Consider the following 27,707-nt stretch of genomic DNA (forward strand, 5'->3'; position numbering starts at 1 on the left):
AACCTCTATACAGAACAGCATTCACATAAGTCTTTATCACCTGGCCTTCCCCCATACGATGCAGTTGTCGCCCATTGTACTTTGCAATGTTTGAAACAGTGGCTTAAGACACTTGAACAATGTGCACCCTACAAGAACACCTAGCACTAACGCGAGCCAAAAAACACAAATAAATCGTGGCCACTTGTGTCTTGATTGGTATAAATTAAGGTTGATTTTTGATTATCATATCATCAAATAACAAAACATCACATGTAGCCACATGACACCAAGGAACAAACACATCAGCTAAACCTGATTTTTGGTTTGGGTGCAGGCAATGATATTTTTGTGTGAGCTCTGTCACTTAAATATTGCAGTTCCATATGGAGTGGGAATCACACCCTTTCAGTGGCCGCTAACAACGCAGTATAAGAAAAATTACAGAGACCTGGGTAACCACCTGGACAGGTTATCCAAGAAAGTCTTCAGATTCACGAGGACATGAGAATGGTGGCCATTTTGGACTAAGCAGACATGGATTAACTAGGTCTGATGCATACTAGTCTGGACAAGAATTACCTTTTTCTTGGCTTTCCACAGTGTAGATCTCGTCACAGAAGACCGCATCCGAGATGGAGTCCCCAGCGCCTGGTTGACAGGTTCCAATGGGCAGAAGGAGGCTTTCCGAGAAGTCGCTCTTGAAGCTGGTAGAAACGCTGCTGAAGCTACTCGAGGAGTAGGGAGCCTGGAGTAAACGCAAAGAACGAGAACTGACTTTAATGTCCCTATGTCTTCACATGGTGGTGCTCGCAATTTAATGTGCAAATCTGATCAATTGCAAGCACAAAACAGTTATTTTTCCATTAGATTTTCTGAAGATAAATGTTGGTTCAGATATGTCACACAATAACGCTGCTTTTGTTAGGATGGTTACTAGAAGGATCACAAATGTGGTGTGCATCTTTTCAAGTTTAAGTGTTAGTTCAAGTTATTAGTTTGCATAAACACCTTTAAAATACAATTACACATGAATAAGTCTTTGAATGCATTCTAAGTAGTGCCACCAGTAAAATGACATAAAATACAACCAGGCCTGGATAGCACATACTTAATGAATCAGTTAATCACAAGTACTTTGAACACACCTGCGAGAGTTGTCCATTATTATTTTTTCCTTTTACCATTTACCCACCAAGTCTGAATAGATACGGCTGTCAATAAATGATTTCCGAAATTTGTTTCACGATTGGCTCTCGTGTCCACCACTGGGGGTCTGTAGGACATCTTGATCAACACCCGCCCAAAGCACACACACCACACAGACCAAAGACAACTTTGGGATTTGCCTCCAGTCACCGGCCACTACCCGTGTGGTTCATGTACAGTGTGTCGCTTTACCATTACCACAAAAGAAGTGTCCTTATCGGAAACCTTTCAATGGAAAATGAATAGACACACCAATTGCAATACTACGCACTGTATATACATGATCACCTGCCCTTGTGGCCTGCAATATGTAGGCATGACATTACGGATGGCAAAAATTCGCATCACAGAGCACAAGAGTAACATCCGACGCCAGAGGGTTGCGACCAAGATGTACACACATTTCAAGGACCATAACCATTCCCCTGATTCCATCAAATGGCTGATATTGGAAGCACACCCACAGATCACGCAAAAAGCTCTGTTCAAGATTGAACAGAGATGGGTCCACAGACTATCCACTGACAGTAGGGGACTCAATGGTGACATTCCCTGGGCCAGTTTAGCCAACTCGTGATTTCCATTGCAGATAAGGATTGTCTGCATGAGTGAGCGATACTTATTACAGGGGAAGTAACTTTCGAATGACCCGTGAATGGTCCAGGATTCCCGCTGTTATCTCGCACACATACCTTTTTGTACTCGAGTGGGCATTTCTGATCACCATCTCACCCTGAGTGGTTTTGGATAGTGTGTGAGTTAACTCAACTTTAGTCCAAGATGGCGACCATTTACCTATAGTATTCACAATGACTGAGACTGAGCTAAGATGGCCGCCCGTTTTTGGACTCAGTGGTCCTTCTTTGTATTACCATCACGAATCACACGTGATACTTACCTACGCGCACACTGACTACATGACATCAGACAAGGACACTCAGTGACAAATATGAACGCCATATTTTCACAGGACTGTATTACTAACTACATTGGGAATATATGAGTTTACACTTGACTCGACCAACAGTCTTAGATGGCCACTTACCATCCATTTCGCACTAGAACATAGACTAGGCCTATCAAATTGAGAATGTATGAGTTTACACTTGACTCGATCAACAGTTTTAGATGGCTACTATCAATCCATTCCGCACCATAACGAAGACTAGGCCAAGATGGCCGCCGTTATTCACAAAGGTTGTCCTTCTTTGAATTACTGCCATGTATAACATGTGACGCATAGCCCCGCCTACCCCATCCCCATTGGACCCGGCGTGGTATAACTTGGGACTAGTTTTGACAGCCCATTCCACCCGATTCCAGCGGCGAGGGTAGGTGAGCCTGCACACAATCTCTGGATTTCCGGTAATTGTCAACGGGACTCGTCCGCCAGCCCACAGTGTTTGGTGCTATTTTACATTGGCCTCGGGGGGCTGAGATTTCTAGGTGCTCTCCATGACCGTTGGTGCGCTGGCACTTTAGGCAGCACCCGAGGTTTGACTACTCACCGAGCGCCTTGTTGGTTTTGTGTCCCTTGTGAGCTTGCCTATGTGCGGGACACACTAAGGGGGTATTGGCGATCCACCTCGTTATCTCCTCTCCTCCTCCATGTTATAACACTGTTCCCATGTGAGCACCTACGGATGGATACTGATTCATTCACTTACCGATCCCCATTTATCTTTCTTTATATTTTTATTTTCTTTCAACAGGACACTAACTGTTGGTGTCCCTTTTATTCCGCCGGAAATTGATGAGGCCATACTATTTTGGCCCTTAGGTGAGCATTTCCACAACAATAAGCTCCACTGCTGCTTTGCTCATGTTTTTATGTTGTAATTGGTTTTAAAACACTTAGTGCTTGGTCCTTCCACTATATACAGCACCTAGACACTATAAATGTGTGAGACATCACTTGTATATGCACACCTTTTAACATGTTGTGTGCTATTGTCACTAAGGCGTATAAGGCACATTATGAATGTCGAGTAAACGTACAGCTATTATAATATCTGTCCTTTTTCTGATCTAGGTTCCGTGACATCAGTGGGACATTGCCCACTGTATTACGATATGGGAGGTAGGTTTTCCCCTCTCATTTTGTGTAGATAGCATTTGATACCCTGGTCCTGATGAATTGCCCATGATCTTACTGACAACAGAGGCAAGAAACATGTCGACCGAATGGGAGTAGGACGTAGGCATCTAGGCACTTAACCCCTAGCTGTACGCCACTCTATTGACTTTAATCAGGCAATTTACCTACCAGAATAAATACAATTCAAGGAATAATTGACCTGTTTTAACTCACATACACTACATTTATACTACTGGGCCCCTGACCCACACTGCACCAAACGGCAGGGACAAAAGATCTCAGACAAAGAGCCTCATTTATGGGAGCCCGTCAGGCATTGCAGCGCCGGCCTGACGAGGAGCAAGCCCAGATGATGAAGCATGACACCTAGCTTGCTGGGTGTGTGAGGGCTCCAGTTCCGAAGAGGGGTCTCCCCCTCTCACTTTGAATAATAGGATTCACTTATTGAACCTACATATCGAACCTAGTACTCGCTGACCTTATATGTCTCTTCACCCTTAGGAACTGCATACCCATCTTTATACACACGGTCTGTCTGGAGGACCATGGGCTACATTCATATACTGAATTCCAGCATCTTGGACAATATTCTGATATTCCCTTTCATTTTGGAGCCATTTCTCCCAAATGCTACATTTCCCAGAAGCCTTGACCTTGTAACAGCCACAAGGAATGATTTCAGGCTTCCTGGGAAAAGGCTGGCAATTCTTCGAATTCCCTGTTCACTGCTTTGTCTCAACCCTTGCAGGCCAAGGATGGATGGAGGGATCCTTGCACCGTGAGCTCTTTCAAAGCCTGTTTCCTTCAGTTCAGTGCTGGTCATTGTAGCAGAGTTCCTGTTTGGCTGGCAGGTTCTTTGCAGAGATTCCCCAGGTTGTGCTAGCCTTGTTTCCTGTGCCTCCAGTGTTAAACAGTGTGTGCTAGTTTCTTGAACCGACACAGCCCTGCAATCACCCTTGCTTTCTGAACATGCACTATTTTGTGGTGCACTCCAGATTACAGAGCTAGGACTGTTCTGCAGTATTTTGCTCAACTCTTGAGCTAGCCCTATTCAGTGCTTCCCCCATCCTTGAGCTTTCACTTACGTAGTTTCCCTTTTTGCAGTCTTTGCTTTCCTCTATCGTTGCTTAGTTTCCAATGCCCAGTGTTTTTGTCTTCTCGTCCCTGCTTCCTTAGTTTTCAGTGTTTTGCTTTTTGCCTGTTGCTTTAGTTAGCAGGACATGTTTTGTTGACCTCTGCCCAGGGTTCTCTCTGCTTCTCCTTCTTTCCTGATAAGCACTAGCCTTCTCTTGTGCCTAGTCTTTTGCAGGTGTGTATTGTAGTTCTTTGCCCTTGCTGTTACTGTCTTCTGTGTTCTATTGTGTTTGCCAGGGTTCCTTGGAACAGATGGCAAACTCGGTGGTGTTTCTCCCCATTGTCATGTTGTAGCATCTTACTTTTATAACATCACTGAAGGTATCAGCTCCACAGACCATGCAATTGTAGGAATAGCCTACGTGTGGCTACTTGCACAGTCAGTATCTGTAACAGCAATTGTAGGTAGAGAACGTACCGTGCTTCAGTCTTACCATGTGGAGCTCTGAGTGCTTAACCCCACATTCCCTTGTTTTATGTTATATGCATGTCATACACATCCTGGGTGTGAGTTATTCTGAATAGCCTCTCGATTGCCTGTTCCTTCTAAACTTTGAGTTTCTTGCTACATTGTGCATAACGTCCCCATTGGATCCCTTTTCTTCTCTGACTCTCGGTGTTACCTTGGGCAGCTCTTTTACAAATGTTCACTTTGTCTACCCTTCCACAGTCTTTGCCAGACTCATAACAATTTATTACATAATGAACACTCCTGAAAATCGATGTAAATTCCAAATAGGAGGAATTTGAGTGTTACTGCTTTCATGGAATTCTTCTGATATTTTTAAAATGCATAAAATATATTCACTAATATTACAGAGTGAAAAGTTCAATTAGCCACATTGGATTTACAAGACTAAGAAGCAATGAGAAGTTGGTGTGTATCTGCCCCATTACCACTTGTGAAATGAATGGTGAAATTGGCACTCTCCAACAACAGCTAGCTTCAGCACAAAAGCCACAATGTCATTATCTTCGAAAAATCTATGATTGCATTTACAGTAAACGGTTTTAGAAATGATGAATTTGAATACATACGTACAGGTTATGAATGCACATATAGTTGGCAACACAAACATACTAGGCGCTGGCCCTGAATGCACAGACCACTCACCACCACGCCTGCCCCACACTGCGTGTCCACTACACCCTCTGCCACTGGCTGTGAATGTACAAACCACTCCCCTACTCCATTCTGGGTGCACCCACACTCTGGACCTTCCTGTGCAGAGGTAGGGCGTCAACACTTGCATGCAACCTGACCATTCTACTCAAAGAGTACAGTACCAAAGGTCTGACATTCATCCAATCCCACGAACATCTCACATTACATACCAGAAATGCCCTCCAGACTCTAAACAACAATGGCATTCTATAGCCTTATAGCTCGCCGCAGCGGGCTATACCGGCCTTTAAAGGTCGGCTCCAGTGTTAAAGGTCTGAGTTGAAGGCGAGGGCCTTTAACAAGGGAGCAGGACTTTAATGCCAGTGTATCCCAGCTACAGAGGACTATAAGGCAGTTAGAACATTCCGCCACTAGAAGGAATAATGTTCTAACAAATAAAACAAAGGCCTCACGGAGCTCGAGGGGATTGAAATCCCATCGGGCTCCATGAGACCTTTGTTCACAACAACAGCTGTGAACAAACATTGGAATGTTGATCAGCAGCGGCCGGCATGACTCGTGGGTAGGGGTGCCGGCAGAGGGGTCGCGGGGAGGGGTGGGGGGGGGGGGGAACAGGAGGGTGGTCGCGATTGCGAGAGGGAGGGGGGAAAAAGAACAAAAAAATCAATTACCTTGCCGCTGCTAGGTCCCGAGTCGCTGCTCCTGCTTTCCTGCTTCCGATTTCAGGAACAGGAAGCAGGCAGCCAGGCTCCCTCCTCTAAGCCAATCACAATGCTGTTATTGCAGCATTGTGAATGGTCTGGATGCCGTGACACAGTACTCAGCCAGGGGGTCGAGGGGTGGGCATGTTCTCCATGCAGGCTGTAATGTAGTCTGCATGGAGAAGTGGGAAAGTGTGCATGACTGGTTTGGGCGACCCGAGAGGGCCGTCCAAAGAGTCACTGCGCACTTTTAGGAGTGGGCAAACCACTCCTCCACTGCCTTGCAGAGCAGCCCAGACCACCCACCTGCCCGCCTGCAAAGCAGCCAAACATAAAATGCTAATAACTGAAAGTTATCATCATTTTATGTTCTTGATAGCAGAGGGGCGACGCTCCTCCGCCACAGCAGAGGAGCCGTTCCTGATGTTGATGCTCTGGGCTTCTACCGGCCATTAGAAGCCCGGAGCACTCCATTGTCTCTAATGGAGCGCTCAACATTCTAATATAAGCTGGCCTAGAAGGTGAAGGACTGTTTACTCTCCTATTCTGTCACAAACCACGCCCCTCCTGCCCAATTATGCCCAAGCAGGACACTATCCTTTCATAAAGCCAGCCACTAATAACATTAATATATTTACTTACGGTTTTGAAACAATTTAGAGGCCAATGAAGTAAAGTATTCACTGGTTTCGAAAATTGATCATACTATTAATTAATGCTTTGATATTTGGTATTCCTTAGCTGATTTTCCTGGGAACCTATGTGATCCAATTTTAAATTTGAATATTATACAGGGTCTTATGGCTCATCCCACTACTGGGCCTGTTCCTTAAGGTTTAATTCTATGCTCATGAAGCAGATATCCTGCCATACCCCCCCTCCATGCCCTCCTTCTCCTCCCCTCTCTTTTGTTTGGCGACTCTTGATATCCAGGCGATACAAACGATGCCACACTCTGAGTCCACCCGTCAAATTCAGCTCATACAAGTTACGGCCCCTTTTGTGCCTTTAGTCCGTACACCTTGTTAGTTATACTGCAGACACAGCCCACATGTGTGTCCTTTTTCGCTTGAACTGTACTTAGGTACTCAACCGTAACAACCGCTGAATGTAAATCATTGCTTTCGTCATACGCATCCTGCACCTCATTTCTTTTGTTTGTATCGCACTATCGTCTGATTGGATGCCTTTTTTTTTCTCAAACTAATAAAACTATTTGAACACCAAAAATAGTATATAATGGTTTTGCTGAACCAAACATCAACAGGAATAAAACTAATTATAATGAACCTTGGCCACCATCAGGTGAGGTCACCATCCAGTGTGTCACATCCGTCCAATTTCATTAGTTTAGCTGCATTTTTAGAGAGTTTGTGCCTGCACCATCATTCCTTTTAATGACCACTTTCAGGCTATTTTAGCAAATCTCAGGGTTCACCACATATGTATCCACTCAAATACCTATAAAACATGATAACATTAGTGGTCCTTTGTTATTAAATCTAATAATATCTCAAAAGGTCCGATGTCTATACTGCCCAAAAGTGGTAGACAAAAAATATATTCGCAACTGTCCTTGGCTGGGGGAGCTCACTGGCTGCCAGTAGGAAGCAGAGGGAATCAACTGCTTCACTCACACAAAAGATAGGAAAGACCTTCTGGACCAATGACATGGAGCATCTTGTCAAGAAGAAAGAAGCAAGCCATTTCTTGGATGGTTGTTGGGTGATGCAAAGACATGTTTTTTGTTTATCTTCGTACATGACGAACACAACTTTGTGGAAAGAAAGGAACTGATGCCAGTGCGAGCAGGTGGTGTGTATATATAATGGCCCCGACGTCACATCCATGTGGGAAGGAAAGACATAGGGTAGAATGACGCCACATGATACCATCTGTCAGCGGATGAGAGAACTGCTATTCAAAATTTTCTGAATCCAGTCTGATGCCTGGGGATAGTCAAAAGGTAAGGAATCTACAGCAAGAAGTCTCTGTCAGGAAGAAGTGTTTTCAAGAACTGCCTGTATTGAATAAAGATGCCTTCAATGCAAAGAGACAAAGGAAGTGATTTAAAGAGGTACAGTAAGAATGCTATACATGCTGAGGACAATTCACAATGGCAAATTTACACATATAGATTTACTACTAGGAAATTCACTCTTGCACTCTTAAGTAACTTTGATACTTTGTCCTATTCACATAATCCAAGTGTAAAGTTACTTCAAAGTGTAGATTCAGTGTAAAGTTAGTAGTCCAACCCGATGATGATGGTGGTGATTTTCCCGATGGTAAAGTATAGGCAAAAGTAAAAAAAGGTTATTAGACTTAAAAAATAAATAAGAAAAATATATTTTTGTTAAATATTAATGTAAATAATTTGATATATTTATTTTACATGCAGTAGAACATAAACAAAATGCTACAACACTATTAACTTAATTTTGAATACAAGTTTAATTTAAATATATTAAATAAAAATATTTTTTCAGAATTAGAAATACCTATTTACAGTAAAAACAAATATTATGTATTATGGACTATAATAAAGAAACGTAATTATATTTTAATAAAAAAGAATGTTACATTAATTGTAAAATTAAAAATGGTTCTTACAATTTTTTACTGTTAACTAATAGATGTAAGATAATTTTCCAAACATTAAATTACATTTATTTATATGTTTTAAATAGATTAAATCATTACATTTTATATGATTTATGTGGGGTTTTATTTTAAGTCCTGTCTCCATTATTTCATATGGGACTCTGTTGTAGTAATGGTGGGTAGCCACGTGTAGTGCTGTACTTACTCTAGCTCTGAGCTGGAGTAATTTACTACTGTGTTGGGTCTTCTTTGGCAGTGGTAACTTTAGAAGGGCAGTTTGTGAATAGGAAAGGGCTTACGTGTTGCAGGTGGATGCACTTACCTCACAAAACTGCACCCTAAAACTTCCTTAACAACTCCCTACTCCTGCCTAAACCCAACCTGTTTTATGCCTTACTTTTCCACCACTCCCTTGGTCCCACCCACATTTAGTACCAAGTAGTGACCTTACAAGTGTGAGGATCTTCCCATAAGAAAGACAGGATAGTTGTAGATGAAGATTTACAATTGTAGTTACGTGAATAGTATTTTGTAGTACTCTCCTAGCACTACTGTATTAATACTACACAGTCTACAAAATACATTTTGTGAAGAGTGGCTGCAGTGATTCAAAGTCAAGTGTTCTGATTTTGGTTACTGAAACTATAACACTCAAATCACGCATCATGGTAGCAACATCAAGAAACGAAAGCAACAAGTTTTTCAAAATTAACAAATTCAGTTAACTATTTAATTTGCTCATGAAATATTTCTGCTTTGAAACACTGGTAAAACAGATCCATGAGGTTCACGATTTATTCCATTAACTCTTTGTTTCTACCCGCTAAGCAGCAGCAGGCATTCCAGGCATCTGATCTACAGCAAATGCCTAAAGACGGAGCAGCGATGGCAGCCAGCACTTCCGGTTAAAACCGAGGGAGGGACATCTGCAGATAGCACACATGTGTTGGATTCTCCTCTTTACATAATCTGTACCTTGGAGAGAAATAATTTCCTTTAATAGTTCAATGTAATCTAGACTCAGCTCTCTATCAAGAGGAAATGGAGGAGCAAGAATGTATAGGGGCAATTGTAGAGGTAAGAAACTCATTAGATATTGATTTGACTACGTATTAATATAGGATGAGGGGAGAAATTTGGTTTTATGTTATTGAAGATCCTACATATAGTGTCCTGCAGTTTTCTTCTCTCTTGGTGCCCTGCAAGCATGTTTTGAGCGTGTGCAGGAAAGTGCCCTTTTTGTATGATCACTCCCCCACTTTTTGTTCCAATGCCGATGGCAATGGCTCTGAGCGTGCACAGCAGCCTGCTGCCCAGGTCCAGTGCCAGTGCTCTATCCCCCAAAACTAACTGCTATGTTTAAATTGGCATTCCCAAATTACAAGGACTTTACCCCCTTGTAAATCCCTGGTAAGTCGTACCTCTGCTACTCAGAGCATGGGTGGTAAAGGGGTTCCCAGGGGGTGCAGCACTGTGTGTGCCCCTCTGAGTGACCCAAGAAAACTACTGAAAGCATTCCTGCCATTGCTGACTGCAGAAACAATTTAAACTGCTCCATTTCGACTTTGCCCACACCATGGGAGGCAAAGTCCATACACTGCCTTCAATATATGTCACTCACCCCTAATGCAGGTCTCTTGAGCCCGGAAGACAGGGTGCCTTGCATTCAAGGTGTGGACATGTAAGTGCAAGCTTATATGTCCCTATTGTGTCCTTTTCCATTAAAGTACACTGTAAGTGTTAGACAGTACATGGGATTACTTGTCAGGTTTGGTATCATACAATGTACCTTCTCACCCCTGACATGATTCTTGAGCCAAGGGCAAGGTGGCATGCACCCAGGTGGCTACTTTAGAGGTTGCCCACCTGGCTGCTCCAGCTTCTCTGTGCTCTGGCTGACAAGTCTGTGATGAACAAGTTACTTACCTTCGTTAGTTAACGCTTTTTCTGGTGGATACAGTATCTGCCTGTGGATTCCTCACCTTTTGAACTAACCCAGCACCAGCATTCAACGGAAACTTTTTTCTAGCTCTACCACGTCAACAAGGACATCATAATGGCACGGCTCCGCTCGCGACTCCGTACGATATCACCGGAGCCACAAGAAGACGTCGGCGGCGTTTTGACATCAGTTCCACCCATTTTTGTCTGTGCCTCTGAGGCGAACGGGTGGACCGACAACATAATCGGAGTATACACAGTATACAATATATACATAAATACACACAGCATAAAGAAAATAAGAAAAGTCAAAGAAACAAAGCATTTCCTAAACACCAATAGCAAGGCAATCAAAAGACATAGAGAAATAACCATGTCAAATAACTAAAAACTCTTTTGGTATACGAAGGTGGACAATGGGGAGGAGAGTGAGGAATCCACAGGCAGATCCTGTATCCACCAGAAAAAGCGTTACCGAAGGTAAGTAACTTGTTCTTCTGATGGATACATCTGCCTGTGGATTCCTCCACATTTGAATTGAATCCCACAGCAGTCTCGCACCCGGAGAAGGGTGTCCACCTACTCATACCAAAAAATCCTGCAGCAAGGAGCGTGCAAAATGGCCGTCCCTCCTCACCTCCAAGTCCAAGCAGCAATGCTTAGCACAGGTGTGGAGGGAGGCCCAAGTTGCTGCCTTACAAATGTCAACAACAGGAACACCTCTAGCCAAAGCAGAAGAAGACTTAGCTCTGGTGGAATTAGCTCTGATACCTTCAGACGGTTCCTTCTTGGCCATAGTGTAGCGGATCTTGATACACAAGATGATCCACCTGAGAGTGTACGCTTGTGGACAGCCATGCCTTTAATTCATCCAACAAAGCCCACGAAGAGCTGACCGTCCAGTCTCAGATCCTTAGTTCTGTCCAGATAGCCCTCTTAGAATCCAGACAATGAAGTCTCCCCTCCTCCTTGGAAGGGTGAGGGGGAGGATAGAATGCAGGTAAGGTAACAGATTGCCCTAGATGGAAAGGAGTGACCACCTTAGGCTGGAAAGCAGCCCTGGTCCTGAGAACCAACTTTTCTGCATGAATGGTTAAAAACCGAGGTTTAGAACTAAGAGCCTGAAGCTCACTTACCCACCTTGCCGAGGTAATAGCGATCAGAAAGACTGTTTTGAAAGAAACAGGCAACTATGAAAAGGCTTAAATGGAGAACCCATTAGGAAAGTGAGTACAAGATTTAAATCACACTGAGGCATAATGAAGGGAATGGGAGGAAACCTATTGCTGAGGCCCTTAATGAACCTCATAACAATGGGGGACTTAGATAAAGATGGCTGGTCAGGCAAGGAGAGGAAAGCTGACAAAGCCAACAAATAACCCTTAACCGTGGACACAACACAACCCTGCTGAGCCAAGGAAAGAGAGAAACCGAGCACATCAGACAAACGGACCTTAAAAGGATCAATGGACCTCTCTCCACACCATTTCACAAATTTGGACAACCTGGAGGAATAAACAGATTTGGTGGAGTGTCTCCTGGATGTTAAAATAACATCCACCACATACGGAGGGAGAGAGAAAGAACTCAGGTTGCCCTGTTCAATCTGCAGGCATGAAGGTGCAGGCTCTGGAGGTGGGGGTTTAGAAACTGCCCCTACGACTGTGAGAGGAGATCTGCCCTCAGAGGGAGACGGAGTGGAGGATGCGATGAGAGGTGAAGTAGATCTGTGCACCACACCCTTCTTGGCCAATCCGGAGCAATCAATATGACTTGGGCCCGGTCTTGGCGAAATTTCCTCCGAACCAGAGGAATCAAGGGTATGGGAGGAAACGCATAAAGGAGCTGCAAACCCCATTCCAACCGAAACATGTCCCCCAATGCTCCCCGCATCGGAAACTGGAGACTGCAGAACAATGGGCAGTGCGCGTTCTCGTGAGTGGCAAACAGGTCCAACCGAGGAACCCCCACATCCTGAAGATGTGATGGACCACCTCTGGATGAAGCCGCCACTCGTGATCAGCCAAGAAACACCAACTGAGACTGCCTGCACGCACATTTAGCACTCCTGCTAGATGATTTGACTTCACACATATCTGATGGTCCTGAGCCCAAGACCAGAGCCGCAGAGCCTCTCTGCAGAGACGATACGGCCCTACTCCTCCCTGTTTGTTTATGTACCACATCGCAGTTGTGTTATCCGTCAGGACCTGAACCGACTGACCGTGAAGGGAGGGAAGAAAGGCCTTGAGAGCCAAACGTATTGCCCGCAATTCCAGAAGGTTGATGTGAAACAACCTTTCCTCTGGAGACCAAAGGCTTTGATCTCTAGATCCCCCAGATGAGCATCCCACCCTAGTGTGGCGGCATCTATGATTACTGTGGCCACCAGTGGAGGAAGATGAAAGGACTTTCCTTGCAACAGATTGCCCTCCACACTCCACCAAGACAAATCCGCTGCAGTGTCTCCGAGATCCTGACAATTAATCAATCAATCAATCATGGGTTTGTTGAGCGCGACTACTCACCCGTAAGGGTCTCAAGGCGCTAGGGAAGAGGGGAGGTGCAGGATCCAGTCCATCAAGGAGTAGGTTTATCAAAGACCATGTTTTGAAGTTTCTCGTGAAGATGGGGAGTGATGTCATCCATCTGAGGTGGAGAGGTAAGGTGTTCCAGGCTCTGGCCTTGAGGAAGAAGGAGAGCCCTCCATGAGTTCTCCGTTGTGCTGAAACCACTGCCTGCGGAGGCACCATTGGAGTGCCCTCATGTGCCTGCGTGCATGGTTGATCAACAGAATGCAGGAAGCGAACAGACCGAGCAAGTGTAGGACCTTCAGGACTGGAACAACCGCTCCAACGTGAAACAAAGGAATCATCTCTTGAATGTCGAGCATCCTCTGTGGAGGTGGGAAAGCTCGACACACAACCATGTCCAGGTTGCGCTGTGAGGGCACCAGGTGAGATTTATTGGGACGCCCAAGTCAAACAACAGCCGTGCTGTCATGTGCAGATGATGAAGCACCATCTCTGGAGATTTCGCTTTGAGCAGCCAGTCGTCCAGATAGGGAAAAACAGGAATCCCCGACTTCCTGAGATGAGTTGCCACCATCGCCATCACCTTTGTGAAGACCCGAGGCACGGGAGTAAGACCGAAAGGAAGGACTGCAAACTAGTAGTGCTGAGACCCTACCGTAAAACGGAGATACTTCCTGTGCGACTTCAGGATGGAGATGTGAAAATATGCATCCTGCAAGTCAATCAACACCATCCAGTCCTCTTGTTGCAGCGCCTGAAGAACTTGAGCTAGGGTCAACATCTTGAATTTCTCCTGTTTGAGGTAAAAATTCAAGACCCTGAGGTCTAGGATAGGCCTTAATCTGCCGTCCTTCTTGGGAATCAGGAAATACCAGGAGTAGCATCCCTGACCCCTTTCCTGCTCCGGGACCACCTCTATTGCACCTTTCTGCAATAAGACAAGAACCTCATGCTGCAGAAGCAGCAAATGGTCCTCTGAACACCAGCCCTGGCGAGGAGGGTAAGGAGGAGGAAACTCCTGGAAGAGAAGGGCGTACCCATTTTCTACAAGATTCAAAACCCAAGGGTCTGAAGTGATAGATTTCTAATCTTGTAGAAAATGGGACACCTGACCTCCCTACAGGACCAGCATGCTCCAAGATGGCGGATCGAGAGCCGCTTTCCTGTGGCACGGTGGTGGGGGAAGGAGAGGAAGAAGAGGAGGAGGAGAGTTGACGGGATGCACCTCGCAGACGACCACCGGCCTTTCCTCTGTAAGATCTGTACAGAGGATTCTGCTGCTGCTGCTGCCGAGGCTGCTGCCGGCCATGGAAGGAAGCCGCCTTACCAAACCGCGGCACCTCTTATATCCAAAACCTCTGGTTTTGGACTGAAGACCCAATGATTTTGCAGTGGCTCTGTCTTTAAATCTCTGTAGCACAGAATCAGTCTTTTCACCAAAAATCTTGGATCCATCGAACAGTAGGTCAAGGAGAGTAGCCTGCACATCTGTTGAAAACCCAGAGGACCTAAGCCAGGCATGCCTCTTGGTGGGAACGGAAGAACCCATCACCCTGACCACTGAGTCAGCAGTATCCAGACCAGACTGGATAACTGGACGAGCTACAGCCTTCGTATCTGCCAGCACTTCTAAAAGGAGCCACGATCACTGTCCAGTAACTTGGGAGCCAACTACTTTGGGCTTCTCTTCTTGACTACAACTTCGGGACCGGCATCGGTGGCACCAAGCGCGGTGCCAGAGACATCAGCGCCGAAGGAAGAGCCTCCAATGTAGGCAACGGCGCCAATTGGAGCCGAGAGGAAGAAGGTCCACCAGACAGCATCGTCGGCATAAAGGACACAAAGCGTGCCTGGCATATTGCTGAGGAACACCCAAATTGAATGCAAGCAGACCCACGGCGCACCGGTAGGGAAGCTGGTCTGGCAAACATGCCATACATCGCATTAAGAAAATGCAAAGGATCTGACCCAGGTCAGGGAAAGGGTGGATAAGGTGCCGAGTCTGAATCCACTTGAGGCTGAGTAGGCGTCAGGGACTTCGGAACCCAAAACAGGAGAGGACTCAGGCACAGGAGAAGACATCCTAGGCTCCTGAGAATCTATCGGAGCCGGAGATAACCTAGGTTGCCGTAGAACCCTTCGGTGTCAGTGACTGCCCAGGAGAACCTGTCGGTGTCGGAGAGTGAGCCGGAGTCGCTTGAGGGGAAGGAGAAGGCGACGGTGAGATTAAATCTTTAGAGCGACATTGAAAAGCCAGAGACGGCGACCTCGAAGCTCTATCCTTCGATGAACGACATTGGGAACCATGCCTTCTCTTCTTCTTGTGTTTCCTCGACTTCGAAGTATGCAAAGTCGACAATTTCTATTTTGGCTTTGATCTCTTTCGGCCCCTCTTCTCTTTTTTTGCCTTCGCCATAAAAAGCTTAGCCTCACGCTCCTTCAAAGCCTTCGGATTCATCTTCCGACAACTGGAGCTGCCTCCGACGTCGTGGTCCGAAGAAAGACACCATAAACAGTCTTCATGGGGGTCAGTGATAGACATATTACCCCCACACTCTCTGCTAGGCTTGAAACCCAACTTCTTCGATGTCGCCAAAGCACTGTTACACCAAGGGAAATAGCAGATAACAAAGTAACTGTGAAGAAAATGGAGAGTCCCAGAAAACCGCTACGCGTCGACTGCACGGAAAAAAGGAAACTGACGTCAGCACGCCGATGAGGTCTTCTTGTGGCTCCGGTGATGTCATACAGAGTCGCGAGTAGAGCTGTGCCATTATGATGCCCTCGTCGACGTGGGAGAGCTAGAAAAAAGTTTCCGTGGAATGCTGGCGCAGGGTTAATTCAAAAGGTGAGGAATCCACAGGCAGATACTGTATCCATCAGAATCCCACGGCAACTGCAGCCAAGACAGGGTTCCAACCTGCTGCCAGGCAGTATGATCACTTCCACGAGCCAGGAACAAAGGCTTGGGCATGAAGGAGGGCACACCTCCCTCTACCCATGCAGTCTAGTGAAGTGGCACATCAAGGTGGTGAGCTTCAAAGGCTACCCCCCTCTGATATGTATCAGGGCTGACTCCAAAAGAGGAAATAGCCCTCGCCTAACCCCAGGCACATTTGCTTTCGCACAGGTAGGCACTTAGCTATGCAGCAGCGGGACAACACCCAAAGGGCTGGCCACACCTTTAGGGTGAGCAGCCTGGTGTGTTCAGCTGAGGAAAAATTCTGCCATCTTGAAAATTGCTACAAATGATAGGTTCTGGGTAGAAAATGGGACCCATACCCCTGAATGTGGTCACCTCAGATGATGTAGATGAAGTGACTAGCTAGCCATTAGCTGCTAGGTCCCACATCCCTAAACTCACCTAAATCCAGAATTTAAGGGACCCCCGAAAACCAAAATATCAGACATGAATGACCTGCATAGAATAGGGCAAAGAAGAGCTCTGCATCTACGACAACGAGACTTTGCCCAAAGCATAGGAGGGATACTCTGACCCTGAGGTAACTTTCTTGGCACTGCTGGATTGAGATGCACCCTGGAACAACTCTCAACTCCCCCAGCCAGAGGGACCCCTGTAAGAAACTGAAGCACCATTAGACTCCCCTATGGCACTAGTCCCGTGCAAACTGCAGGAAAAACAACACCTCTGTAACATTTGCTGGCCTTCGGGCCCTCCGAGGGATCACCCAAATCCAGATTGTCTAGTGCATTGTGGGAACTGTAGTTCTGCCTCCACGAAGTTTCTGGCAGCCACCATGTTCCCCAGGACAACCGAACGTCGAAGAAACCATCTACTCCTTTTACCGCTGCTAAGGCTTGCTGGTCACCAGTCCAGTAACTGACTCCCTAACTAGACACTGTATCAAGAAGACATTCCACAAAACCTGTGACCAACATCGGCAATGACCCTGCTCTTTTGTTTTTCGCATCTCTTCTCCCCGCAGCACCGTTTAAGCAGCAAAAGCAGCTCCCCAGATGCTCCCGTTCAGCACCAAGGACAGCCAGACCAGCTTTGCACCCGAGCTCTATTGGCCAGGTAAAATTGAATTGACTGTTGTGATTCGGTCAAGGCACCCGCACCACCCTAACCCTGGCAAGGGTACAACAGAACTCAACTTCTAAGTGACCGATTGCCACTAGTAGTTTTCTTCATTGACCGTAATACTAATTAGTCACTGTATTTTACTGCGCCGATTTTCTATTACTTAAAAAATCTATAACTCCTGTTATATGCACGCTATTCTGTTCATTTTGGTGTCTAAATTAGGATAAAGACACATGTTATTTTTATAAATTGGTGTCAGATTTCTCTCGAGCTGTGTCAGTTACTTATCGTCCATGTTGGTACTCTGAAATGCTTACCACATCTTCCTCTAGTAAAGCCTAGCTGCTCTTTGCCACTCTACCAAGACTGAGCTAAGGATGTTTTATTGTGAATCCAAGGACCATCTTTAAGGGATGTATGACGTTACAACGCACACTTGTACAACGCATGCACTTACAACGCATTTTTTACAACGCATAATCCATTACAACGCATGACATTACAACGCATGACACTACAACGCATTTTTAAAAAATACCTTTACAACGCATTGCCATTACAACGCATACTACCTTTACAACGCATACCATTACAACGCATTATATTAAATTACATTTAAGGTAAGTATTAGATAGTATAGGGGTAAAAATTACTATTCTAACTCCAGGGGGTGCAACAGTAGGGTAAGTGTTGGATAGTATAGGGGTAAAAATTACTATTCTAACTCCAGGGGGTGCAACAGTAGGGTAAGTGTTGGATAGTATAGGGGTACAAATTACTATTCTAACTCCAGGGGGTGCAACAGTAGGGTAAGTGTTGGATAGTATAGGGGTAAAAATTACTATTCTAACTCCAGGGGGTGCAACAGTAGGGTAAGTGTTGGATAGTATAGGGGTAAAAAGTTACTATTCTAACTCCAGGGGGTGCAACAGTAGGGTAAGTGTTGGATAGTGTAGGGGTAAAAATTACTATTCTAACTCCAGGGGGTGCAACAGTAGGGTAAGTGTTGGATAGTATAGGGGTAAAAATTACTATTCTAACTCCAGGGGGTGCATCAGTAGGGTAAGTGTTGGATAGTATAGGGGTACAAATTACTATTCTAACTCCAGGGGGTGCATCAGTAGGGTAAGTGTTGGATAGTATAGGGGTAAAAATTACTATTCTAACTCCAGGGGGTGCATCAGTAGGGTAAGTGTTGGATAGTATAGGGGTAAAAATTACTATTCTAACTCCAGGGGGTGCATCAGTAGGGTAAGTGTTGGATAGTATAGGGGTAAAAATTACTATTCTAACTCCAGGGGGTGCATCAGTAGGGTAAGTGTTGGATAGTATAGGGGTAAAAATTACTATTCTAACTCCAGGGGGTGCATCAGTAGGGTAAGTGTTGGATAGTATAGGGGTAAAAATTACTATTCTAACTCCAGGGGGTGCATCAGTAGGGTAAGTGTTGGATAGTATAGGGGTAAAAATTACTATTCTAACTCCAGGGGGTGCATCAGTAGGGTAAGTGTTGGATAGTATAGGGGTAAAAAATAACTATTCTAACTCCAGGGGGTGCAACAGTAGGGTAAGTGTTGGATAGTGTAGTGTAATATTATGCGTTGTAATGGTATGCGTTGTAATGGTAGTATGCGTTGTAATGGAATGCGTTGTAAAGGTAGTTTTTAAAAATGCGTTGTAGTGTCATGCGTTGTAATGTCATGCGTTGTAATGGATTATGCGTTGTAAAAAATGCGTTGTAAAGGTAGTGCGTTGTAAAAGTTGCGTTGTAAAGGTTGTTCCCCATCTTTAAGTATTGTGATATTATTACATGGTGAGGCTACCCATCCTCACCACATAAAATTCCAATTTACTACGAGCAGATAAACTTAGGAGTTTGAGAGGTAACAATGGTGTACTATCTCAAACAACAAAATTCACCATGGTCTGAAAAAGAAAAAGAGGACCCTGAGTAAAGGAAAGCCAAGCCAAAATCCAGAGGCCACATACAGTCTGACACAGTTAGAGGTGGTAAAATAGGCAGACTGGATAGTTGTTCTGTTTCAATGTAAAATCTTGCTCCATACTTTAACTATCTGAAAGTTCAAGCCAGGTTTAATGAAGATACCAACCTACTGCAAATCTACTTTGAATCCCCCCTGCAATCTGAAAATCCCTAAATTTTGAGCTTTACCCTCTTCTCAAGTTGGAGCTGGGAGATCAGGGCACTGTCTGTTATGCTACATTATGTTAGGTGGTTTTGCCTAATGATTACATGATACCTTAGCTAGCACTGGTACTTTTGTATGTTTGCTGTTTTGGTTTGGTCCACGGAGGTTCGTCTGTAAGTGGACAGATCATGCTCATTTCAGTGAAAGCGGTGTAGTTCCAAATGGAGGGCGGGTCAATGAAACCCAGCAGCTATCCTGCATGAGAGTGAGGTGTTATGAGGGTTGTCTCAGCGTGGTGTATACCAATGGAAGCACAGATTATTTCTACCGATTTCTCTTCATGGTATATACTGGTCGAATAGCTGATTATTATTTGGGTTGTCTCTGTATTTTTCCACTAATGGATTACTTTTAGGGTTGTCTCTGCGTAGTGTATTCCAGTGGAAGGGCAAATTATTTTTAGGGTTGTCTCTGCGTGGCATATGCCAACAGGAGTGCAGGTTATTTTAATGATTGCCTCTGTGTGGCATATACCAGTGGAACCACAGGTTGCATTGATGGTTGTCCCTGCATTACATATGCCAGTGGGAGTGCAGGTTATTTTTAGGATTGTCTCTGCATGCCGTATGCCAGCGGGAGTGTGTGTTATTTTTAGGGTTGCCTCTGCGTGGAGTATGTCAGTGAGAGCAGTGGTTAATTTAGGGTTGTTTCTGCATGGAGTATGCCAATGAGAGTAGAGTTTACTTTTAGGCTCACTCTATGTGGTGTATGACAGTAGGAGAGCGGGCTATTTTTAGGGTTGTCTGTGCGTAGCGTGTGTCAGTGGAAGTGAAGTAATTTTTAGGGTTGTCTCTGCATGCTGTATGCCAGTGGAAGCGCAGGTTATTTTTAGAATTGTCTTTGCGTAACGTATGCCAGTGAAAGCGCAGATTATTTTTAGGGTTCTCTGTGCATGGCATGTGCCAGTGGATGTGACGGTTATTTTCAGGGTTGTATCTGCGTGGCGTATGCCAGTGAGAGCCGCGGTAATTTTTAGGGTTGTGTCTGCATGGTGTATCCCACTGGGAGTGCAGGTTACTTTTTGGCTCACTCTTTGTGGTGTATGCCAGTTGGAGCGCTGGTTATTTTTAGGGTTGCCTGTGTGTGGTGTGTACCAGTGAGAGTGTGGGTTAACTTTAGAGGTGTCTGTGTACAGCATGTGCCAGTGTGAGTGCAAGTTATTTTTAGGGTTGTCTGTGTGTGGCATGTGTCAGTGTTGTCTTTAGTATTCTGGGCACTTTACCACTGCTGATTAGTACTAAAGTGTAAATGCTCTTTGTGCATATTGTGATTGTGATTGGTAATCCATAATTGGCATATTTGTTTTACTGGTAAGTCCCTAGTGATATGCACTGAGTGTGCCAGAGCTTATGCTACTCGTGGGATTTCGGCACTGGTTGTGCCACCCACAGGAGTATCCCTGTAAATGTGTCTCAGACCTGCCACTACAGTGTATGCGCACGCAGGTTTAAACTGCTATGTCAACTTGGCAAGTGCACCCACTTGCCAGGCCCTAACATAAAAGTTACTTACCTTCGGTAACATAATATCTGGTAGAGACACAGTCTAGCCGCAGATTCATTAACTTTTGAATTCTCCCCAGGTGCCAGTCTGGACCCAGAAACCTTTCAGCATTATGTCACGTAATGGTGTGATTTCAGCAAACAGCTTGGTGTTTTTTTTTTTTAGGTTTTGTTTTGCTATTGCCATGCCATGCCATTTATTACTATTGATGAATGGTCTATAGAGTGTATAGTTTTTCTTCCCCTACATGAGGGTTATTCACAGGGGCGCAGGGTTTCACCTAGCCCGTGTTTTGCTGATTTTGTTGGGGTTTTCTTCAAAATCCATCTCTGGATTTAACATACCATTTGATGTTTCTTCTTTATTAATGTTTCAAAGATTTTTGATCTTTTTTGGCTTACTGTTTCCACCACCATTTTATATAGTGGCTCTGCGTTCTGACGCGGAAGGTTTCACAGAAGAAACTGGTGTCCGCACAACGGAGGGGACTTATGGCTCCACTGACATCATGACCGGAGTCAACGTCATCGCGGAGTCATACAATGCCATCCTCTGGCATACAGAGGTACTGCTGAAAGATTTCTGGGTCCAGACTGGCGCCTGGAGAGAATTCAAAAGTTAATGAATCTGTGGCTAGACTGAATTCTAGAATTCTAGAATTCTGAATTAGAAGAACTCGAGTTGGAAGCAAAAGGCTACAAGGATTATCTTACCAATAAAAAAACGAAAAAATTGAGGAAAGATGTAGAGAGATACAATGCCGAAGTAGTGTATCCATACATAGGTAAAGATTATTTTAACAATAAAAATGACCCCAAATGGGAAAGACCACAATATACGCGACCGCTCTATTCAAGAGGGGGGACCAAACGTGTCACATTCTCCGAAACGTCAGGTTCAAGCACTGAAGATGAACAAGATAGGGAGAAAAATATGAGAGGAGCTCCCTCATTTGAACGGGAACCTTTTTTAGGCAGACGCCAGAATCGGGGACAGAGGGGCTACCGCGGCTACAACCGGCAAGAACCCCTGAGGAACCATCAACCTCAGAATCCGGGACAGGAATATCTAGCCACTCGGAGCAGACAGTATTGGAGGTAGATGAATTGCCCATAATCAATCTATCTAAGAGGAATTTAACCAAAGATGAAAATGAAATTTTAAAAAAAGGTTTTAGTTATGCACCAAGTGCCCCGCACAATTTATATGAGTTAGAAAGTGACTTAAAAAGCTTTTTCAGAAAAATTAGGCTCAATAAATTTTTCGAGGATAAACATTATGAACCTGCACCTAATGTATCAGGTTTAAAACCAAAGTCCACATTCACTCCCAACTTAGGCCAAGTTAATAAAAACGTGGAATTGTTTGAGAGAGTGGTGGAAATGGAAATAAAAAATATGAGGCAGGCCGTTTCAAAATATTACAACAACAATCTCCCTCCTGATCAGAAAAAGGCATTAAAAACACTGCAGGAATGCAATCAAATAACTATCAAACCTGCCGATAAAGGCGGAGGCGTAGTCGTATTTGACACTATAGACTATGATAAGAGAATGCGAGACTTGTTAAATGTGAGAGAGCATTATCAACCCATACGCCTCACAGCTATTGACGCCCTTAAGAAAGAGGTGGTATTACTTTTAAATCAAGGGAGAGAACTAGGATGGATATGCGAGAATGAATATAAATTCTTATTGAACTCTCACCCCATGACTCCGGCCATCTATGGACTTCCCAAAATCCACAAATGTATCACTGATCCACCAATGAGGCCCATTGTGAGCAGTGTAGGATCACTATTGGAGCCCTTGAGCAAATATGTAGACCACTTTCTTAAACCGATTGTCCAGAAACAAAGATCTTATTTAAAGGATACAGCACATGCTATTTCAGTGTTTGAGGGGCAGGGCTTCAACAGGGTTAACCAGCTGTTGGTGACCCTGGACATTGAAGCCCTGTATACGAATATCCCCCAGAATGACACCATAAGAGTTATTTCGAACATTTTAGATCAAGAGGATCTGGAGGGAGCTAACAAGGGCTTCATTATGTCTTGTATTAAAATGGTACTTAAAAACAATATATTTTTATTCAAAGATGAAGCCTATATTCAAATCAAAGGAACCAGCATGGGGGCTGCCTGTGCGCCGAGCCTGGCATGCCTCTATGTTGGTGACTTTGAAACCAAACACGTGTACAATGAGATGGCTCCATTTTTTGAAAATGTTACCTGCTGGCACCGTTACATTGACGATATCATCTTTGTCTGGAACGGTGCCAGCCAGGATTTAGAGCTGTTCCTAGAATGGATCAATTTGGGAGACCCAAATCTGAAATTTACGGCTCATTATAGTGATTCTGAGGTTGCCTTTTTAGACATAAAAATCAAAAATGTCACGGATACTCTGCAGGTAGAGTTATATTCCAAACCTACTGATAAAAACACACTCTTATTATATGGTAGTAACCATCCTCGCTCCCAAAAGGACAATATTCCGTTTGGGGAATTTTTAAGACTGAGGCGCAATTGCACAACCCTCTCAGACTTTTATCTCCATTCTGAAACTCTGAAGAAAAAATTGTCCGCTAGAGGTTATCCTAGCAAATTGATCAAACACTCGTTTAAAAGAGCGAGATTCTATAATCGTGATCATTTATTGGAGATCAATAAAGAGAAAAAAGATGATAAAACAACAGGACACATAGTTTTTGTTTTGCAATTTTCCAATCTTAGTAATAGGATCAAAAACATTGTGAATAAGAATTGGAAGATTTTAAACTATGGAGCTGAAACAACTTTAGAAAAGCCTCTGTTTTCATTCAGGCGAAACAAAACAATACGGAATTCGTTAGTCAGAACATATGACGAAAAGCATGAAATTCAAACTATGGTCACAGGAGGCAAAGCAAAGGGTAATTACAAATGTGGAACGTGTTCCATTTGTCCCCTATGCCTTGAAGCAAAAAGTCTCACTCACAACAACAAAACGATCTGGGCTAGAAGTTTAAATAACTGTCGTAGCAAGAATGTCGTTTACCTGTTAATATGCCCATGTGGTTTTGGGTACGTAGGTGAAACGAGTAGGGAGCTACGTACCCGCCTGTTGGAGCACAAATCGGCTATTAAAACAAGAAAAGTTAATGCTCCTTTAACAGATCACTTTCTGGAAAAGAACCACAATTGGGAACAAATACAGTGGTTTATTCTAGAAAAAGTGACAGTTAATAGAAGAGGCGGTGACGTCAATATAAAAAGAAAAAAGAGAGAACAATGGTTTATATGCCATCTGAATACAGTAGAGAAGGGACTTAACTCGAAGGAGGACTGGATGAGTATCATTGCCACCTGAGAATATTATACACTGCTAAGGTAGGCGAGCTCACATAGTATCAGTCAGTTCTTTCCATGTTATATAGGAGATTAACATGAAGCTACAATCGCAATCAGATTAAAGAACGATTGTTGAAATTTCAGAATATACTATTGTTAGACCCTGTATATGGACTATTTGTAGTACATTGGTGGATATGATTGATTGTTGAAGTTTTTGGAAACTATCATTGTTACATCCTATATATGGGTTATTTGGAATATGTGAGTGGAGGTGAGAAAAGTACAGCTATAATTTTTGTGATATGTAATGGATTAAGTTATGTCTCTACTAAATATAGGTTTTACGATTGCAAATCATATTGGAAATTGCATAAAATAGAGAATTGTTTCTGTTCTTGATTACATCCACCTAATATTGCAATTACTATAATATGTGGTTGATGATTGCAAGCCATATTGGAAACGAGAGAAAAAGGAGAATTATGGTTCTTAATTACTTCCACTTTATATTGTAATCACTATAATGTACTGAAATATGTGGCTAATTTTATATTCTGTATAGAAATGTATAAGATAACATGTGTAAATGAATTGTTAGAGATTTTGGGCATGTCCGTGCGTATGTCCTTAGGATTATTAAAAAGTGTGAAAATAAAGTTGGAGACTATTCAAAGAACATTACGGACGGATTCACGTGATATAACTAACTACTTGTTATGATGATAGCAGGACCTCGATTATCCACTTAATCAGGTTATTTCCATCAGCGAGGTTGCGTCGGGATATTCTCCACATAACCATCTATATAATGCGATGCATGGCCCACTTTTTTAATAGGATGCGTGGCACACTATTTTAAATAAATGATACATCTCGTTGGTCACTAATATACAAGAGGTGTTGGAGTCACGTGTATGCTTTGACCCCCCCTTTTTTAAGCCAATGTGAGTATATACTAACTAGCAGTCACATTATGCGCCCTCCGCACAAAATTCGTGCTGGTTACTTTGATAAATCGTCTTGACAAATAAATAAACAAACATAATAATAAAAAAAGATTCATATGACACGTGACAGTGTCAGGTGGGCTCACCGACCTATCACAGCTCTCGACAGCACTAACAAATAAGCAGACGCCTTGTGCGTAGGTGAGGCGAGAGTAATCAGGAGCATTTCCGCACTCGAATAGGTCAACATCGAACGCAGAGGTGAGAGCACTAGCAACTAAATTAAAAACGATAGAACGTACTAAAGGGGATTCTATGCTCCGTTAGCTGGTCATTTTATCTGTGTAACGCTAATACTTACACATGTATTTGTAACAGGTGACGCATATCAAGGGAAAGTGATTACGGATCCCCGTCACGCTATCTCAAGCTGCCTCGTGGCGCTATTATCTGCGCACGTTGTTTATTTGGCGAACTAGTGACGTCCATTGTGGGAGAGTTATTATGAATCCCCGTCACGCTGCTCTAAATACATACTAGGATATTCGTACTGGAAACAGATAAGTAAGTAGTCTCTTTGTGCACTACTGATTATTAAAATACAAACATGGTGGTAAAACTCTAGGGGCCAGTTGGTTTATGCGAGCAGGATACGCTGCTTAAACAATAAGATAAAAGTAGCTTTCATTTTAGAAGTGCTTCTCACAAGTACATATTATTATATTTTTTATACTAGGTGAGATGCCCATGAGGACAGATAGCTCGGACCTCTGTTTCCTCTATGCATAATATATATCAGGAACATTATTGACAATATTAATTGATCATCGCTTTTCAACACAGAGAAGTAAGTGGTTCTCTTTTACTATAATACACACCGTGTTGGCTCCGTACGAATTAAGGGGATAGTTTCCTCTTGAAAACAATTATATTTAAAAGAATTAGATTTTGCACAAGTTAGGAGCATTAATAATTATAGTATAACGCCATAGTGCCCTACGGAGTATTCTTGTATGCATCATTAGCCAGGCTTGATAATTAGAGTGACACTGGTTAAGCTAGCAATCCGAGAATGGAGTATTCATTCCACTATTGCGATATAAAACAAAAACTTTCTTTCTCTCAATAGGTCCCGGATTTAATAACGAGGACTTAAAGCCTATAAAACTTGTCTTGATAAAGATGGATTAATAAGGTCTACCATCGAAACGCGTCGACGCTTCTTAACTACACAATCTGGGGAGAACCGTGGTTTTAGGAGTAGATATAATTGTGGAACATATCACAAACTACGGACATCAATTTATTGCCCAATAGGATGTGTAACAAATGACAAAGTATACTGTCTCATGTTGTTTTCTGTTTTGCGGGCTCAAAACAGGTTGTTATATGTTTTTTAATATCTGTCAAGTAGTATATGGTGTCTAATTTTGTGTTTTTATATTCATGCAAATGTATGATCTGTTTTTATAAAATACGTGTACACAAATTGTTTTAAAAATTTTCTCTGCATAATAAATGTGAGTAACATATCATGATGATTTGAGTATAATTGAATTGATTGTAGTGCTATGCAATACTAGTACTGTACCACTGTGTCTCAGCAGAGGGATTGCATCTTTTGTTGTAGACTGTGTCTCCACCAGATATTATGTTACCGAAGGTAAGTAACTTTTACATCTGATAGAGACATCTAGTCACAGATTCCTTAACTTTTGAATCAAATACAATAGCTATACCCCCTGGAGGAGTGTCTGCAAACTAACACAACATAAGTTCTCAAAGAGAACCAGCAGGTCATAACTAACAACTGACCAAATGTACGTAGGAAAAGCAGAACAAGAGCTTAGCTCTTAATAAATAGAGTCCATGATCACTGTCAGAAAACATATCAATAAAAACTAACCCTACACGTCTGGGAGAAACAGCCCTTGAAGGAAAAGGGGGGAAAAAACCTAAGAACCACCTGTCAGTCAACAGACATTATCCTCTATCCCTCAATGGGAACGAAAACTCGTTGACCAAAAGGGCCAAGTGCAAGACAAAAGTCATATAATCCACATTCTTCACAACGATGAAGAAATATCAGAGGAAGAACTGTCCTGATAAAATCCAAAAGAAGGACTCTCAGAACTCATTCCATTATACCAAGATGAATGAAGACCAATAGAAAGATGAACAATATTACCTCCATAGTATAGAGATTTATGTTACAACAAAATGAGCAAATGAAGATTACATAATGCACTGTAAAGAGAAAACAATGACACTAATAGGTTTGAACTTAATACTGATAGTCATCAATTATGCCTGTTTTAAAAAATTACAACAAAAGCATA

At 43.4% G+C, this 27,707-nt stretch overlaps 1 protein-coding gene across 2 annotated transcripts in view; it reads right to left on the reverse strand.

The window, feature by feature from the left end:
- Positions 1-27,707, reverse strand: part of NEK10 (NIMA related kinase 10) — a 1,348,206-nt gene that overhangs the window by 299,877 nt on the left and 1,020,622 nt on the right. For both annotated transcript variants that reach the window (XM_085630543.1, XM_085630544.1), the window contains exon 27: positions 562-727. In XM_085630543.1, the coding sequence (XP_085486669.1) occupies positions 562-727 (166 nt within the window). The remainder of the gene's footprint in view (positions 1-561; positions 728-27,707) is intronic.

This window comes from Triturus cristatus, chromosome 10 (assembly GCF_964204655.1).
Source record: "Triturus cristatus chromosome 10, aTriCri1.1, whole genome shotgun sequence".
NCBI lineage: Eukaryota > Metazoa > Chordata > Amphibia > Caudata > Salamandridae > Triturus > Triturus cristatus.